This window comes from Pelodiscus sinensis, chromosome 21, assembly GCF_049634645.1.
Source record: "Pelodiscus sinensis isolate JC-2024 chromosome 21, ASM4963464v1, whole genome shotgun sequence".
Taxonomy (NCBI): domain Eukaryota; kingdom Metazoa; phylum Chordata; order Testudines; family Trionychidae; genus Pelodiscus; species Pelodiscus sinensis.
The window spans coordinates 6,403,187-6,421,995 of NC_134731.1; the positions used below are offsets into that span (position 1 = coordinate 6,403,187).

At 46.6% G+C, this 18,809-nt stretch overlaps 1 protein-coding gene across 10 annotated transcripts in view; it reads right to left on the minus strand.

Moving 5' to 3' along the window:
• TBX4 (T-box transcription factor 4) overlaps positions 1-18,809 on the minus strand; it is a 148,356-nt gene that overhangs the window by 37,327 nt on the left and 92,220 nt on the right. For all 10 annotated transcript variants that reach the window (XM_075904729.1, XM_075904730.1, XM_075904736.1 and 7 more), the window contains 2 exons: positions 6,894-7,013; positions 3,674-3,821 (listed from right to left, as the gene is read on the minus strand). In XM_075904729.1, coding sequence (XP_075760844.1) covers positions 3,674-3,821; positions 6,894-7,013 — 268 coding nt within the window. The remainder of the gene's footprint in view (positions 1-3,673; positions 3,822-6,893; positions 7,014-18,809) is intronic.

Below are 18,809 nucleotides of genomic sequence, written 5' to 3' on the forward strand. Positions count from 1 at the left end.
AACTGTGAATGCCTTTAGCATTTCTTATGTAACAGTTCACTTTCCATGCACTGTGATAGGATGGGATGGGATGGCTCTCCAGGTAACAAGTCCTGCTTTTACGCACCTGGTTGACACTGGCAGTTTCCTTGCAACGACCAGTGCCAGAGAGGGCTGCTGTCAAACCTCTTTCGGGGTCACTGTGTACCCAAAAATAAAGTAACTGCAGCATAAGGAAATGACTCGCCAAGGTTTTAGGAATATTAAAGACAAAAGGAAATGGCAGGCTTGCCAGACAAGAGCAGGGATAGAAGACAAGCAAGCAGTGTGGGTTTTATGGCCTGTTTTTAGGGAGCATTAAGAGAATTCTTTGAGAGCAAGGTCTTAGGAATTATAAACTATTATAATCAATTTAGTAAACTCTAAATAGCAGGAGTATCCCTTGACCACAGTCAAAATTGATGCCTAGCGCTTGTACAAACACCTATAAAGTCACTGCCTCTGCCCTGAAGAGCTTATGGTTTGTCTATAATTATACAAATTAATCAGGAACAAACTAGGGTGTGAATTCAAAGTGGATTAACATGAGTAAGCTACTTTGGAGTAAAGCGCTGTTATTCTGGAATAAAAGAGCCCACGCATAGCGTTAAGCAGGAAGAGTTAAATCAGGAATTGCTATTTCAGAAGAGCTCCTGGTGTAGACAAGCCATCAGCAAAGGTGTAAGAGATGCAATGAAGGCAAATTCTTCTCCTAATATCCTGCAATGCTAGGAAAATTCTGACTAGCCCAGTACATGGTCCTGCCTTCCTTCATATGCCTATAGAAAAATGCAAAATGTCAAAAGCATCTAAAGCCTATTTTCAAACGTGATTTAAGTCCCACTGATATGGAGATGCTTTTGAAAAAGAGACCTTGGCACCTTGGCAAATGTTACTTTTTAGGCATTTTTCTTTCGCATTTACTGAATATAATAAAATCATATATAAAAGGCGGGCTTTTAAAGGACAGATTACATAAAATGAGACGGTCAAATTCTCACATGGTGTTGCTCATTATTGTAGTCAGTGGGCCTACAACAATCTACACTAGTTGAGGATATGACCCAAAGAATCTAAATCAAATCCGTTTCATAGTATGAGTGTGTCCATAGAGTGTCAAACAAATGTTTAATAAATAAAAAAAACCCACCCACTCAGTCTGTGTTAAATACAGTGTTAAAATTGCTCAGTGAAAAATAACCAAAAGCCAAAACAAAACAGGAAAAGCAGAGATACTTGAATGTTCCAACGGTAACACTAGATATCCTGTTTTTTATGACCACATTGAACGTCCTGTAAATTCTACAATCTGCATTTTTTTTACATCAGCAGCAATATATTAAGATACCCCATTAACTGGGGAGGAAAACCAGGAGCCAAAATGTGATGTGTTCAAAGCAGTCAAGTGACTGCTGTCATTGAGACCTTAATTTTGGCGTTTTCAGAAGATGACATTTTTTAGCTGTGCAATCATTAGTGTAGTTGTTTGCATTTAATGTCCAGGGTGTATTTTTTCCTCAAGAAGAGAGTGCATTTGGGGAGAGACCCTGAGCTTAATAACGTAAGCATTGAAATGGTCCTGATTAGTCTTTGAAGTTCACACACATTTCATTGGGGTCAATAGGTTGGAGAAGGAGGTCAAGTTCCCAACTTTGCTTGACTGTTTTCTGTAAAGCTGGGTTATCAAAGCATCACATTGCCATGACTGGGATCTTTACAACACTGAATTTAGAAATGGGAAGATCATTTAGAATTTGCATAGTCATAAAATGCAGCAAAAATTCTGGCCAGACCTTACGATTACCAGGTCTGCGCTATTTGGGGACTTGCAGCGTTCTGCTTTCCCTACATCCCTGCAAAGTGAATTTGCTTTTTGGGGGTTGGGTTTGGTTTTAGAATTTTATTGTGTTTCTATTTGACTTTTCCAGTCTCCCTATGCAAAATATCCCATGAGCAGCCTTCATTTCTGCTCAAGCCACTCAAGGAGAATACACAAGATCTGATTTCACAAATAATTTTGTTAGGTTCTGGTCAAACCTTGCATGCCGTAGACCTAATCCAAATGCACTGACGTCACTGGAAAGGTTCCCATTGACTTTAACGGACTTTGGGAAAGGCTCCAGTTTAATATGTTTAATTTCTCTCTCCAAATGAGTTTGTATATTTCAGGACAAATACATTAATAAGAACACTTGGTTTTGAGGTGGGGGCTCTTTGTTTTTCACTCAGTATGGATGCTTTTAAGTGCAAATCATTAGCCTCAGTCTCTGCTCCCACTAAACTTAATGGCAATGCTCTTACTGACGTAAATGGCACCAGAGTTATGCCAGTGCTGAGCCTTTTGAAAACTACCGTCTGTGTCCCAGGGGCCAGAATTTAATCCTTCTAGGCAGATCTTTGTCTGATGTGGGTTTGACAATTAACATTGTGCATGGCTCATGGTTGTGACAGTTTATCACAGCTGAATATCTGCCCATTAGTGTATGGATACTTGCTCAGTTTGAGCAAGACAGATCCACTCCCCCTTCATTATCAGCACCCCCCATGCTACCCCTCCGAACACCCAGGGCCGGATTATCCATTAGACACAATAGGCATGGTGCCTAGGACTTACAAAAAAGTTTAGGGTCTACAAAAAATGTAGGGCCTAAAAAAAAATTCATAAATTGACTTGAAAATAAGAAGAAACCCACCGCCTGCTAAATCAAACTTAATAATTGCTATCTTTAGTCAACAAACAAAACACGAGTACAACATAAATTAAATATTAGGCATAAAGGTTATATTTATATATAGCCTTATTTAAAGGCCTACGAGTTTACGAATACCTTAATCCGGCCCTGTGTTTACCACAAGTATTTCATAGAGCAGCAGATGAACACAAATCAAATCCTCTTACCTGCGTTACAACGTGCTTGAGATCACTAAAATTAAAAGAATTTGACAAATCCTAAAAATCTAACCATGTTCTAGCCAACACTGTTTATTTTTACACATCATTCAACTTCAAAGTAAAAACTAGATGGGTCAATTTACGTCCGCACAAGCACACAAACGGCAGGCAGCCTGGAAGGGCCAATGTTCTAAGCTATTAAAAGTATTGAGGGAGAGAATGGTATATTTCCCAGTCCTACATCTGCAGTACACAGGAATTAAGAGTTTCCAAATAAAATAGCCCATCTTTTATAGGCGTGCTGAAGCCAGCTTGGAAAATGACGCATTTATGTAACCTGTTTCTAAGTGCTCCACATACCGGATACATCAAAGGCTCTGGCTGAAACATCTGAAAACACTGACTTGAAAATTCCATCGTGGAGAATAGAAGCCCAATAGCAATATGCAGATGAACAACTGAACAAGTCATGCACCGCACTTGAAGAGGGCAATGAAACAGCACTAAAGCAATTTGCAGCAAAAGCTTGATCTTATATCATTAAAACATCCTCCTTCTCCTTCTACATACTAGAATAAAAGAAATGTTACTAATAATTATGCAAATGAATTCTTAAGAGGCCACTCCTACATGGAACTCTGGAACAGCTGAGACTGCTTCAAGTCATAGAATTCTAGAATAGTCAGGGATCTCGCGAGGTTCAGCCCCAGATGCAAACGTTGGCTTGTGCCCACTGCTGATAAGAACGTGGCCAGAACTTACGTGTCCGAACGGATCCAGGTGATTGTTAGTGAGCTTCAGCTTCTGAAATGACACCAGCTGCCGCATCCAGTGAGCTCCCGTGGCAGGCGAGTCCGGATGAACGTATAATCGCCCGGGCATTGCAGGCTCCGCTTTCCCGGCCACCATCCTGTGAACAAGGCATGGACGGATTATATCTTCCTGGCCAATCAGTACCCCAGAGCAATTCAGTACCTAATTGAACAGGGTAACCAGGTGGGCCAAGAGGCGAAACACAAGATATTTAAGTTGCTCCTGCTTCATGGATCGGGTCAGGATGAAGCAAAGAGGGGCAGCCTCTTTTCTCAGTTAAGATTTTATCTGGCATTCTATTCCAGAATCACAAGTGATTCTATATTGCAACTGTACTAGAACCAGCCAAGGACAAGTCTTCTCTGTGCCACTCAGAGGTCCAGGAGCATGGGGGGAGCCAGATGGCTCTATGCTGCAGACATGCTGGAGCCAGCATCACTCTAGGGGGCTCCCTTCGGCCTTGTGAAGAAGGCATTTGGGAAAGGTGTGTAGGGGGCAAATCTAAGGTTGGATCCATGTATCTGGCCTGCAACAAGAATGGAGGCGACTGAAGGCCCTGAAGCTGTAGAAGCTCTTGGCAAGTGACTTCTTCCCCTCCAGGCCCTGTGGAAGCCCAGTTCTCCGGGTGTAGCTGGGACATGGATTTGTCCTCAGTTTCCCCCTGCCAGCCACCTTTGCTCACACGCCAAAAGCTCCATTCATTTTCACGGATTTAATACTCTCACACAGCATGTGACAGCAACCCTCTCCTTCCTGTGCATTGTTCTGAGGCTGTAAAACATCATTAAAAGCGGTATGACCCAAAGCAGCAGAGCCTTTCCAGCAGCCATAAAACACTGAAAGGGAGAACAGTTCCGGTGACTGGCCAACGTTAAAATTAAAAATAGCTGACATTGCCTAGAACTCCATGGCTAAAGCAAAGAATTGACCATGGGTTGCGTAAAGTTCCCAGTGAATACAACTCCCATCCCACAGGGACTGCAGGTCAATTAAAACACTAGAACAGTTCCCTAAAATGTGCATGTAAGTTACATTTGCATTGGATGTCGCTTGGGAGAGGTCAAGTTTGTTCCCTTCAGTCAACAGGAGTTTTGAAACAATTTTGACACTTAGGATATGTCTACACTGCATTCCTCTTTTGAGCGAGGAATGCAAATGCAGACGAATGAAATTGCAAATGAAGCGCGAATTTGAATTTCCCACACTTCATTTGCATAATTGCATCCGGGCGTTATTTCGAAATACCCTATTTCAAAAAAGAAACACTGTCTAGATGCGGTTATTTCGAAAGAAAGCCTTCTTTCAAAATAACCCTTACTCCTTATAAAATGAGGTCTAAGGGTTATTTTGAAAGAAGGGTTTTCTTTCAAAATAACCGTGTCTAGACAGCGTTTCTTTTTTCGAAATAGGGTATTTCGAAATAGCGCCCGGACGCAATTATGCAAATGAAGTGTGGGGAATTCAAATCCACGCTTCATTTGCAATTTTGTTCAGCTGCATTTGCATTCCTCTCTCGAAAGAGGAATGCAGTATAGACATACCCTTAGTGGAACAGATGAAGTTCCATCCCAGGAAAGCAGGAGGGTTCTGGGAAGGGCATGGCGTATTTTCCGCAAGGAGAGATTTTCAGGTAACAAGATGCATGAAATTCCCATGGGCAGGAAAGGCACTATTAAATCTGCCTTCGTGTTGGGTCATCGTCCTGTCAGTGAGAGAAGACAAGAGGACAGACAAAGGGGGAAAATCTGGAGAAAGAGCAATAAAGCAAAAAAAAGGGGGGGGAGGTAGCTGGGGGCGGGGAGCTGGATAAAAAAATAGCTCCAGAACTAGGTTCTATGCCGACCAATCCAAGTGTCCTTCCTGTTTCTGAGCTCACAAGGAAGTTCGATGTTTTAAACTATTCAACCTCCAGGGGCTTTGACTTTCAATTTGGGGAAGGCCTCAATTCCTATGAGATCCTACCGCCACAAGAACTGCAAGATCCCCCTTGCACCTATGTTTCCAAAATGGCAACAGGAAAAGAGAGTGGACACTTCAAAATCTCTCTGGCCATGGTGGGTTGGTTATGTATTTATTTTACAGCACATTTGGTACTTTCCACAGTGAATGAAGCCTCCTGGGTGACAAGTATTCTGTCTCCAAATACGTAAATCCAAGATTGCAGAAGCAGCCCTACTGACACTAATTGCACCAGTCTGGATACATAAGGAAGAGTCATTTGATCTGCCCACAAAGCTTCATCTTGTGGCTTTGCGGCTCTTTCCCACAGAACAAATATAATTAGAGAAGAAATGGACAATAGTCAACCCACTGCAGATCTAAGGTTTCAAAGATACATCATTTGTTTAAGGCCAGAAGGAACCATTACATCAGGAGTGGGGAACCCAAAGGCCTGGGGGCTGGATGCAGCCCCTCCCTCTCACCCCCTCTCTGTCCCCCACCCCGTTTCCTCCTGCAAGTAGGGTTGCCAGATGGTTTCAACAAAAATACTGGACACACTTGACATGACATCACAATCTACATTACATCTTCTTTAGAAAATACCAGACATTTCCATTTTCTCATTTCTAGTTTCTCAATTTGTTTCCTGAACAGAAAGCTCAAATACTGGACTGTCCAGTTCAAAACTAGACTCCTGGCAACCCTACCCACAAGGCTGGAGCACACAAAATCTACTCACCTGAGGCCCCTTCAGTGAAGTGTTTTTGTTTTTTGTTTTTGGTTGGGTTTTTTTGCTTCTCACTTGTGTGCGGCCCCTGACTGATTTTTCTGTGAGTCAGCGGGCCCCCAACAAAAACGGTTTCTCACCCCTGCATTACACTGCCTAGTCTAAACTGTATCTCACAAGCCACAGAGTTTCATGGCCCCAATAACTGGTGTCTGACTGAAGCATCCATCCCTGATTCGAAAACATCAGATGATGGAGACTCCACGGTTCCCCTTCGTAGTTTGTTCCCTGGTTATTTGCCCTTGCTTTTAAAATACCTGTACCTCGTTTTTAATTTGAATTTGTCTGGCTTTCATTTCCAGCCATTGATTCTTATTCTGCTTGGCTAGGTTAAAGAGCAGTTTGGTATTTCCATCTTCGCAGTGCTTATTACAAGCAGTTGACACAGATATGCATCTTTTCCCTTTGGCTAACCCATGTTTAAAAAAAAAAGGCTCTTACCATTTGTTGTCACAAAATTTGTACCGGTGATCATCAGCTGGGACAATGTCTATCAACAAGATGTACTTGGTCTTGGGGTTCATCCCAGTCACCTTAATTTTGTAGCTAGGAAACATCCTCCTTATGGAAAGCAAAGGGTTAATAAGTTAGGGCGGGACTTGACACATAGTACAATCTAATAGACCAAAAAGAGGTTCCACTGACAAAGTGTGAAAGTCTAAAGCTGAAATTCACCCCAAAGGCTACGTACCACTTGGCCATTTGAACGACATTTATCCCTGCACAGAAAGCCAGAACAAGGTACCTATGAAGTCCAATAGGGAGACCTACGTGGTGCATAGGCCTTGATCATTTGCAGAATGTAACCCTTCATGCATGCTCAGGGCAGTAGGTAGGTCTTTAATTGGTGCATTGGGCCTTAAAAGCTACTCGGGATTCACAGGAAATGAGTCTAGTTGGCTTACAGAGGGCACCCAAAGCACTCTGAGTGCAGACAATGACTAGGGGTCTGATAAAGGTGAAGGAACTATCTAACAATACGCACTCCACTCTCCCAGTGAAGGGATTTCTGCCTCCTAAGCTCAGGTTAACACCACGAAGGAGACACGTTATCTCAGGAAAACTCGTACACACCGTTCCTCAGGCACTGAATTTTGATCAGAAATTATGAACATCCAATGGTTAGAGCAATTGTGTTTGGACAGCTCCTCACACAACGGCACCATGTCCCATGACAGGGGCTCTTAGGTGCTACAGTAATACAAATCATACTATTGTGAAAAACTTTAAAGGAGCTAGCAGGGGGTGGAAAGTTTTACTAATTGATACTGACCCAATGCACAGCCCTGTCTCAGAGCCCCCATGTTTCCTCTGTCTAAGGGGGCGGGGACAGATGAAGGGTCAAAGTCTATGCTGATGTAAACAGGTTCAGTTCCGTTGAGTTTACTGTATAGCAGTGATTGGCAAATACCGGTGCATGGGCTAGATCTGATCCGCCAGGGATAGCCCCTGGTGGGCTGCCACGACATTTACTTGCGCCTCCGCAGATACGGGCAATGGCAGCCCTCATTAGCCACGGATCGCCCATCCCGGCCAATGGGAGCTGCAGAAAGTAGTATCCCGATCCATGCTGCTTCCATTGGCTGGGAACGGCACTGCACAGCCCACAGGCACTGCGATCACTGGTACCTGCGGCCGTGCAGGTAAATACAGCGGCGGTTGCCCACCAGGCGCTAACCCTGCAGAACTGCTACTGTTTTATTGCCCACCCCTGCTGTGCAACCATTCAATATTGCAAATACTATTCGGCTACGTCTACACTGGCACCCTTTTCCGGAAATGCTTAAAACAGAACAGTTTTCCGTTATAAGTATTTCTGGAAAAAGAGCGTCTACATTGGCAGGATGCTTTTCTGGAAAAGCCCTTTTTCCGGAAAAGCGTCCGTGGCCAATGTAGATGCGCTTTTCCGGAAAAAAGCCCCGATCGTCATTTTCGCAATCGGGGCTTTTTTCCGGAAAAGACTACTGTGCTGTCTACACTGGCCCTTTTCCAGAACAGTTTTCCGGAAAAGGGACTTTTGCCCGAGCGGGAGCAGTATAGTTTTTCCGGAAAAACACTGACAATTTTACAGTAGATCGTCAGTGCTTTTCTGGAAATTCAAGGGGCCAGTGTAGACAGCTCGCAGCTTATTCCGGAAAAGCGGCTGCTTTTCTGGAATAAGTGGCCCAGTGTAGACACAGCCTTCAAGAATGCAGTGCCTGAGTCAAATTCTGGTGTCAGCTGACACCGCGCTTTTGTAGCCAGTGGAACTGTACCAACTTACGCAAGCAGAAAAATCTCACCCTAAGATGTTACATTACGGTGCAGCACTTACAGTTTGAAAACAAACAACAGCTAGATGTGACAGATTCATCACAGATTCATCACAATCACAGTGTCAGAGCATGCAGCCCTGGCTGGTGTGGGCAGCTCTGAGCCATGGGACTAAATACCAAGTAAGCAATAAAGGTTTGGACCAGGACTTCTGAGTAACTTTTCTGTTGACTTCATATCACCAAGACACTTCTCCCCCAATAAAAATAAAGTCTTTGTGCAAACGAGCTCATCACCGAGGTCTTTAAGTAAGACACAACAATCTAATCCATCAACATCCGCGTTAGCAAAGACCACAAAACAAAACAAAACAGGGAGAGTGGATGAAAATATCTATATCGTGAAGCGTTATCATCTTTAGCAACAGTGGGCCAAATCGGGACGTCATTACTCTGTCAAAACACCTACCACTGTAAATGCGAGTTCCGTTCAGATTAATAGCTTGGCCCGGCAGAAAGAGCCCTTCCCCCACCATTGAATAGAGCCAGTAGTTTAAACTCCTTTCTCTTTTTAATGAGCACGTTTCTTCCAGCCAATAAAAGGGATCGTTGTATTTGAGGCTAAAGAAAGTGGTGAGTGCTAGGGACAGCCGAACAATCTCGGCCTGTGAGATGGATGGTAGCCGTTGTCTATGCCACCATTTTGTAACCGCTCAGGGAAAAGGCAACAAAATGGGCCCTGTTAGGATTCATTTCAATTGACTCTTTTAACAACCTGCATAAATTTCAGATATTTATTCTGGAGTTAGCTGGGACTCAACGGGGGTGGTTTACCAATGTCCATATTTGATTTTCATTCATAAACCATGCACTCCGCTTAACCTTGCCCCCACACAGGTAAGCACCTGTATAAATAAATAATCGGACATTTCAGGTTGCGGATACACAGCCCAATTCACACTTTTGAAAAAACCTTACACACGGAAGCCAAGCCGAATGCCAAGACTTTTTTTTTAAATAGGTCTTAAAATTACACTTAAAAATGAAATGAAAGAAAAAATTAGCCTTTCAAGAAGAAATTAGAGCAATAGGATTTTGAATACTTATTGCGATGACCCAGTAAAAGAATCTGTAGAAGATGGGGTGGGATTTTTTTTTAAATAATCTGTAGCTTCTGAAGGTCTTTTTCCCCCCAATCATTTCACATCCTGCCCTACATCCAAGCTGCTAAAGTAGCCAGACTGATCTACTGTAAATGTTAAGTGCTTTTTTAATGGCATTTAAAATTAAGCTTTGGCATATGGAGTTCATATAGTATAGACATGCCTCGGTTTATAATGTTCTTTAGTGTAGCCCTCTAAAATAAATACAACGAGGCAAAGTAATACTATAATATACACAGCTGAAATTCTTTCAGGATAACAAATGGGAACGCACATCTGATTGAAGGTGTTGCTTAACTTGCAACCCCTTCAGCATCGAGCAGTGGTAGTATTACATTTAGCAAGTCAACGGAGTGGGACGCGGTGGGATCTGCCAACTCTCAGCATTTGCTTCCAGGAAAGCACCGCGTCTTGGTTTTTAATGGTGGCCCTGCATGAACGTTTCATCCTTTGCAGCATGATTAGGGGGCTGCACTTTGGCATCCAAAAATATGCAACTCACATGCTGTCCAGAGACGTGTCTCTTTTATTTGCTTAATGAAAACGTATTGCTCAGCCCCTTGGCCAAGTCCAGCATCGCGGTGCAATTTGATACAACCATGGGTTGTGTGTGTCTGGTGAGGATGTACTGCAAATTGGGGCGCTGGGCCCCACAATGCAATAGGTGTCTTGAGTCACCAATTAAAGAGAGTCGATATTAGTGCTGTGCCATTATCCTCAGGCTCTTATCTGGCTGGTCAATCTGAGAGAGAGCAAAGGGAAGCACATCTGCTATGAGGTGATGTCTCGTGAGCATCCAACGTGCATGCAAAGCCTGTCCTCGGGAGAACTTCTGACCAGCGAGATTTGGCTAAGGGCTCGATCCTACAAACAGTTACGGCTGAACACTGAGCTTTTGACTGTGAGTAGCTCCGTTGAGCTGTAGCAGGTCAGGCTGTCTCGAGCGAGTCTTTTTTTGGTACTCCATTTTGTTGGGTACTAATATCGACTCTCTTTAATTGGTGACTCAAGACACCTATTGCATTGTGGGGCCCAGCGCCCCAATTTGCAGTACATCCTCACCAGACACACACAACCCATGGTTGTATCAAATTGCACCGCGATGCTGGACTTGGCCAAGGGGCTGAGCAATACGTTTTCATTAAGCAAATAAAAGAGACACGTCTCTGGACAGCATGTTAGTTGCATATTTTTGGATGCCAAAGTGCAGCCCCCTAATCATGCTGCAAAGGATGAAACGTTCATGCAGGGCCACCATTAAAAACCAAGACGCGGTGCTTTCCTGGAAGCAAATGCTGAGAGTTGGCAGATCCCACCGCGTCCCACTCCGTGAGGAATACCTCGCTACAGTACCATCATCTCCTGGCCCGTCCAAAACCAGGAGCTGCTTCAAAGGTGCACATGCCACATGGTCTCTCACTCTCATCACACGTTTTCCAACTGCTAAAAAAGGCTCAGGCTTGATTTGGTTTGAGAGCGGGAAACAGATGCAGATTATTTTACTCCAGAGTGGCCTCCTCAACCACAGTGCCCTTTGCACACACTTCATTGCTCGAAAACCATTTACAGAGAGGCGTCCAACGTGGCAATGCATACGCAGGACCCTTGGCTTCGCTGGGAACGTTCCCCAGCAAAGCCTGCAGATGCGATGCAGCCATTAATTCTTGGGAACACGGGCTTTGAAGAAGGCAGGGAAAAATAGTTTTAGCCCCGCTTATTACAGTAGCACTTTGGTGCCCTGGTTGCGGGCCAGGAACTCATGGTGCAAGGTGCGGTACAAACACAGACCAAAAAGATGGCTCCTGCCGCAAGCAGCTGCTAGATTGGGGACCTGAGCAAGAGGGCGATGAAGTGCTGCGTGAATTTACAACACTGTATAAAACCGGCTTTTTATAATTTGCCTGAAGCCACAAAGTGAATCCATATCAGATGCGGGATTAATGCAACATAGTCCCCATCCTCAGAGTCTTGGGAACAGACCAACTAGATTGCACCTGTCAAAACCTGATGAGTTTGGCTCAGTAAGAAAAATCTGCAGCTGGGGAGCAACCGGGAGGGGGAGGATCACCAAAGAAACAAAATGCAGAAATTCCCAACATCAAGCCCATTACAGCTAAGGAAGAGCAACGCAAATACCTGTTAGCCAGTGCTGAGCTGCCTGTTCTGCACAAGGCTAATTACTGTTTTGTTTGTCTTTTACACTAGTGCTTCCTTGACGAGGTGCCCTGTTAAAAGGGAGATACCGGAGCACTGCACTCCCAGGGCGAGGGCACTGCACTCCCAGGGCGAGGGCTCTGCACTCCCAAAGCTAGGACACTGCACTCCAAGGGCAAGGGCACTGAACTCCCAGGGCGAGGGCACTGAATTCCCAAAGCTAGGACACTGCACTCCCAAAGCTAGGGCTCTGCACTCCCAGGGCGAGGGCACTGCACTCCCAGGGCGAGGGCACTGCACTCCCAGGGCGAGGGCTCTGCACTCCCAGGGTGAGGGCACTGCACTCCCAGGGTGAGGGCACTGCACTCCCAGGGCGAGGGCACTGCATTCCCAGGGCGAGGGCACTGCACTCCCAGGGAGAGGGCACTGCACTCCCAGGGCGAGGGCACTGCACTCCCAGGGCGAGGGCTCTGCACTCCCAGGGAGAGGGCACTGCACTCCCAAAGCTAGGACACTGCACTCCCAAAGCTAGGACACTGCACTCCAAGGGCAAGGGCACTGCACTCCCAGGGCGAGGGCACTGAATTCCCAAAGCTAGGGCACTGCACTCCCAGGGCGAGGGCACTGCACTCCCAAAGCTAGGGCACCGCACTCCCAGGGCGAGGGCACTGCACTCCCAGGGCGAGGGCACTGCACTCCCAGGGCGAGGGCACTGCACTCCCAGGGCGAGGGCACTGCACTCCCAAAGCTAGGACACTGCACTCCCAAAGCTAGGGCTCTGCACTCCCAGGGCGAGGGCTCTGCACTCCCAGGGCGAGGGCACTGCACTCCCAAAGCTAGGACACTGCACTCCAAGGGCAAGGGCACTGCACTCCCAGGGCGAGGGCACTGAATTCCCAAAGCTAGGACACTGCACTCCCAAAGCTAGGGCTCTGCACTCCCAGGGCGAGGGCACTGCACTCCCAAAGCTAGGGCACTGCACTCCCAGGGCGAGGGCACTGCACTCCCAGGGCGAGGGCTCTGCACTCCCAGGGCAAGGGCACTGCACTCCCAGGGCGAGGGCACTGCACTCCCAGGGCGAGGGCACTGCACTCCCAGGGCGAGGGCACTGCATTCCCAGGGCGAGGGCACTGCACTCCCAGGGCGAGGGCACTGCACTCCCAGGGAGAGGGCACTGCACTCCCAGGGCGAGGGCACTGCACTCCCAGGGCGAGGGCTCTGCACTCCCAGGGCGAGAGCACTGCACTCCCAGGGCGAGGGCACTGCACTCCCAGGGCGAGGGCTCTGCACTCCCAGGGCAAGGGCACTGCACTCCCAGGGCGAGGGCACTGCACTCCCAGGGCGAGGGCACTGCATTCCCAGGGCGAGGGCACTGCACTCCCAGGGCGAGGGCACTGCACTCCCAGGGAGAGGGCACTGCACTCCCAGGGCGAGGACACTGCACTCCCAGGGCGAGGGCACTGCACTCCCAGGGCGAGGGCACTGCACTCCCAGGGCGAGGGCACTGCACTCCCAGGGCGAGGGCTCTGCACTCCCAGGGCGAGAGCACTGCACTCCCAGGGCGAGGGCACTGCACTCCCAGGGCGAGGGCACTGCACTCCCAGGGCGAGGGCACTGCACTCCCAGGGCGAGGGCTCTGCACTCCCAGGGCGAGAGCACTGCACTCCCAGGGCGAGGGCACTGCACTCCCAGGGCGAGGGCACTGCACTCCCAGGGCGAGGGCATTACTTTATCAGGGTTAACACCTTGGCAGGTATCATTGCCCCAGTAACAGAAGCATCTGCGGAGCTGCCTCCCATCGCATCCAAAACAGGAGGCGTCCTGCGTCGTGTCGCGCATCTGGCCCCCAGACTTCCAGAGCCCAAGCGCCTTCTTCGCCAGTGTGGGAGGACAGCGTGTGGCCTTTCGCTGCTGCGACGAAGCAAATGTCTACACGGCGAAAACTGTCGCATCAGAAGCTTTCCAGCTGCCCTGGCTTGCACCGTGTTCTGGCACCTCCCAAATCCCTACCGTTCCACTGCACTTGGCCCTGAATACGAGAGACTGAATCACCAGACCTGAGCTGGGTAAGGAAGGGAAGCAGACACCAGCTACTGAACGGCTGTTGCAAAACAAGGCCTGGAGAGACTCATTCGCGTCGCGTGAGTCAAGCCGTTGCGGGAATACCTCAGTTACTGCCCTCCGGGATGAGGGCTGGGGCCAGAGTCCCTTCGAACTCGGCTCTCCCTTGTCTCCTGAATGCCCCTCTGCTCAATAGTCACATAGGCAACAAGGTGCGGCCAGCAACGAAGACGTGTCAGGGATCAGTTAGTGCTGCTTGAAGCAGCATCCGGCCTAGCCATGTACTCCCTGTCTGCCGTGGTGGGGTCACAGAGTCTAACCCTCCTCTGGGCAGCCAGCGGTGGGGCTATGGGAATGCAGTAGATGATCCTTCCATCCCTCTAGCGCTCTAGGGATGGGTTCCGCCTCTCTCCTGGATCTGGTATTTTTTCTTAGCTCGGCTCCCTTTCCACGCTGCCTCCCCTCCTATCCAGTGGGCAGAACAGCAGAGAAAGCCAGTCCCTCCAGCAAGGCCTCGTGCTCTAGGAGTCATGCATTTCTTGGACTGATTTGTTCTCCTTTATACTTTTTTTTTTTTAAAGAAAAACCCACAAGAGGTGGTCGGTGTTTGCCAAGCATCTCCCCATCTTTGGGATCCACAGAGGACGGGAATCTATGACAGCCGCTGGCGCTTCAGCTCAAGCTATAAAGAGCTCCCAACTTCTCTGCAGCAGGTGGAATAAAATCCCAGATGCCTGCAACTCCAGACCTAGGGAATGTTCACACCCGATAAGTCTCAAGTGCATTCTCACCCCAACCAATTGAGAAGGGGAAGTCCAGTCTTTTGGTACCACATTGATTGTTGTTCCCCTCCGTCCCTCCAAAAACGGCTCCTGGTCTATGAATGGATTTTTCAGACACATTCTTATTTTCCTCCCCAGATTTTGCAGCATCAGCAGATGCGCAGAAACTCCTGTACGGTAAGGACCATAGCTCTCATTAGAGTTTAGTAGTGAAGAATTAAAGTTGCCTTTATGTTCCCACAACGGAGGAAGATAAAAAAAGCTGAGTTGTCCAAAGTTCCGGCTCTCTGGCACGGTCTAGCACCTTATGTTAAAATGCTGTCCGTTTTTATCTGAATTGCCATGCTCTTTGGGGAGACCCATGGACAGCAAAAACGTGGCGTGCATTGCTTTTAGGAGCTGGGGGGTCAGTGCAGGACCCCCCAGAAAAGTTTGGCAGGGCAATGGCACAGCCCCAGTTAAACTCTTCTCGGTGGGGCTGTACAGATGAAATGTAACAAAAACAGCAAGAGCAAGAAAAATAAGCAAACGGCACAATTCTGTAGCCCTCGCAAGCTTTAGAGTTGACGTGCGAGTGAATTATGGGCTCCGATAATGAAACAGCCTTTGCTTAGCTCAGTTTGTGCTATGCACGTTTTATCTCGACATGATATTCACAAATTGTTTTAAAATGAGCTGTTAGAATAAGCGTCCTTTGTTTATTTATTTATTCTTTTTACAGTCCGAGCCCTTTTACCATGCAGCCGTTCCTGACGTGGAGCCAGAACTTCTGATGTTCAGACAAAGTTTAATTGGCCTTTAATTGTGTGGTGGGTTGGTTATGCAGCAGAATGAGAGAGCGAGAGAGCCATTCCTCTAAGGCAGGACTTCTCAGCCTTTAAGGCAGCTGTACTAGTTTAAAAGTTTGGTGGTACCAACCCATCACCCCAGCATCTATTCTGCTGTGTGTTCCCTATCCCAATAGGAAGGGAAGATGTTTGGAAGATGTAGGTTTGGGTCATGCAAGCTCCTTTTGGGGATTGGCGAGCATGTACGCTAAAATGGGAGATGGACAGTTAGTTGAGTGTCCTAGGAGCCAATAGTATCTTATTGGCAAGTAGGAAAAAGGAACCTTGCATGCCACAGTACTGGTACAGGAACAACAGGTAGAACCTGTCCAGTCCAGCACTCTTGGGACCTGCCCTGACTGAACCAGCAAATTTGCTGGACTACAGGAGGTCAATATTGTCTAGCAGCATTACAAACACTTAGGAGACATGTAGGGGTAAATTAGAGCTAAATAACAACACAGAACATTGAGAGCCAGGACTGGTGGCTGTAAACAAACTTTATGGGACCACAGGCTACTTGGCCACACCCATGAGAAATGGACATTTGGCTCACTAAAATCATGCCGGGCGATAGATGTTGCTGGACCAGAGAGTGCCGGACTAGAGAGGTTCAACCAGTAGGGGTGTGTCTAGACTATAGGGTTTTGTCGACAAAAGTGGACTTTTGTCAACAACACTATACCTGCGTCTACACTACCGCTGACTTCTGTCGACATAACATCGACAGAACTCGGCAGTTTTGTCAACGGCGGTAAACCTCATTCTCCAAGGAATAACGCCTTTTGTCGACAAAGTTCTGTCGATAGAAGGCTAATGCCTTCTATCTACACTGTCCTTTGCATCTACACTCTCATGTCGACAAAGCGGCTTGCTTTGTCGACAGAATTGGATGTAGTCTAGACGTTCTTTGTTGACAGAAGCTTTGTCAACAGTATCTGTCAACAAAGCCTCTGTCGACAAAAGCCTGTAGTCTAGACAGACCCTAGTAGTTTGGAAACACTGATGTGACCTGCCAAGAAGTTGGATGTGTCTCTCTGCCAGCGACTTCACATCATGGTTTGGTCTAGACTGGATCCTGAAGTGGTTTCTATACATCCCTTTAGTCTTAATGATCTTGTTACCCAGGAAGAGGCTTGATCTAACCTTCCTGTCCAGGACAGGGTGTGTCACTTCAGTGAAGCGCTTGCCTACTTTGAGCAAAGATGTCCTTTTCTGAACTTCTTGTGGCGGTACGATGACCAGGGAGTTGTAGTGCGATTAGGGTGTGTTGGAACTGCTCTCTTTCTCTGAGAAGACGGAATGGAAGCAAGAGGCTTTAATCCTGCAGGTGAAATCTAACCTTTGACAGTGTGATATGCTGGTAGCACCTAATTTTTCTTTGCAGTTTAGGAAGAAACTAATTTGTTCACCAAGGGCCTGAACCAAAACCTGCTGAAGTTAAAGGGAGTCTTCCACCCCTGACTCCACTGGGATTTGGATTAGGCCCTACCAACACTATAAACTGGTTCACAAGACGTCTCAGTTGCCGTTAAACATGTAAATCAGTCTTTGCATTTGGATAAAATGTTCAAAGCACTTAAGTGATTTAGGTGCCTAAGTGCCATTTTCCTAAAGAACTCTCACTAAGATTTAGGTGCCTAAAGTGCCAGATATAGACCTAATGGGGACCTAGTGGGGTCTTCAAAAGCAGGGTGAGCACCTAATTCCCAATCTGGCCCCAAATGCCTTTTGAAAAGCAGGACGTAGGCATTTGGGAAAAATGTATATTTTCTCACCCGGAAGACAGACAAATGGTGCATAGATAATTCAAGAATCCAGTTCTTTCAATTCCTTAGTCTTCTGTTTTTCCCCTTTGTGACACTATTTCCCATATCAACATAAAGCAAAAATGTTTTTCAGGGGTAAACCAATACAAATTTGGTCATGTCCACTGTTCCTTTAATCCTTTTTTTAAATGGCATTTCCTTTCTGATAGATTCCTCCTTTCAGAAAATACTTTAAAGAGATCAAAGAGTTCTTCAACGGGGTCCCATTTTCCCAGTGAATCCTAACCCTGCAGTCCCTTATTTCTCTTATCACCCACGCCACTCCGCTATGACGCTCTGTATACAAAGCAAGAGCAGTTAGCTTTGAAGTGCTGGATTAGCCCATGCCAGATCCTTGCTTCAGAATAACAAACAATACAGGTTCAACAGGAGTTCTCATCAGTAGTTCATTTTTCAGCCCCAAATTCACTGTCACTAACACAAGCAACATTGAACTCACAGTCTACGGACAGATAGGAGAGATTTATCTGGTGGCAGGACCATGCCCCAACGAGGAGGGGGTCAGACAGTTAGGGAATTTTTCTAGTTTGGCAACGGGAAGTTATATTTAAATTTTTTCTGGCAAACTCATCTAAGTTTTAAATAAAACGTTTTCTCACACACTGGAGAGCTTGCTTAACCATGCCGTGGCTTTAATGATCTAGTATCATTTCCTCCTCTTACCCCATAGCAAATGAAAACCTAGACAAACTTCTTTCCATAAGATGCTTTACCTCCAGTTTCATTACCGCCCCCAAGAAAGCTTAAAAACTTAAGAGCATTCCTTGATAAAGGCCCAAACCGTAACAGAGGCTAGATGAGCTAAAATTAGATTAAGTTTACTGAAGCAGAAATAGCAAAGTACAAAGGTAACTCATAAAGAAATTGCACAAGAATGATGGCCATTAACAACTCTGTGCCGTTTCAGAATGATATCAATGGTTCTTCTAAAGAAAGCCAACTTTAGCCTTGGTAGAACTCCATTAATTGTTACTCCCTCTGTAGGAGTCATTAGGAGGAAGAATGGATGTGGCTCATAATGCTGACTCCTCTGAATACTTACGGCATCTGATTTAGTTCCTCAGTGTGGACTGGATCCTTGTGAGTCTAGCATAAAAGGATCAATAGCTGCTATGCCCTTCAAGGGAAGGGCAAACAAGAAGTCCAAGTGCAGGAGACCTGCTTTGCCAGGGATTATTTGCATGAGAGTTATCTAAAAGCGAACAGAAAACCCTTTGGAAACCCATTTAACTCTTAATTGTGGACAGAAAATAACGGGAGACTTGAAAAAAATATATTGTCCTTCACTT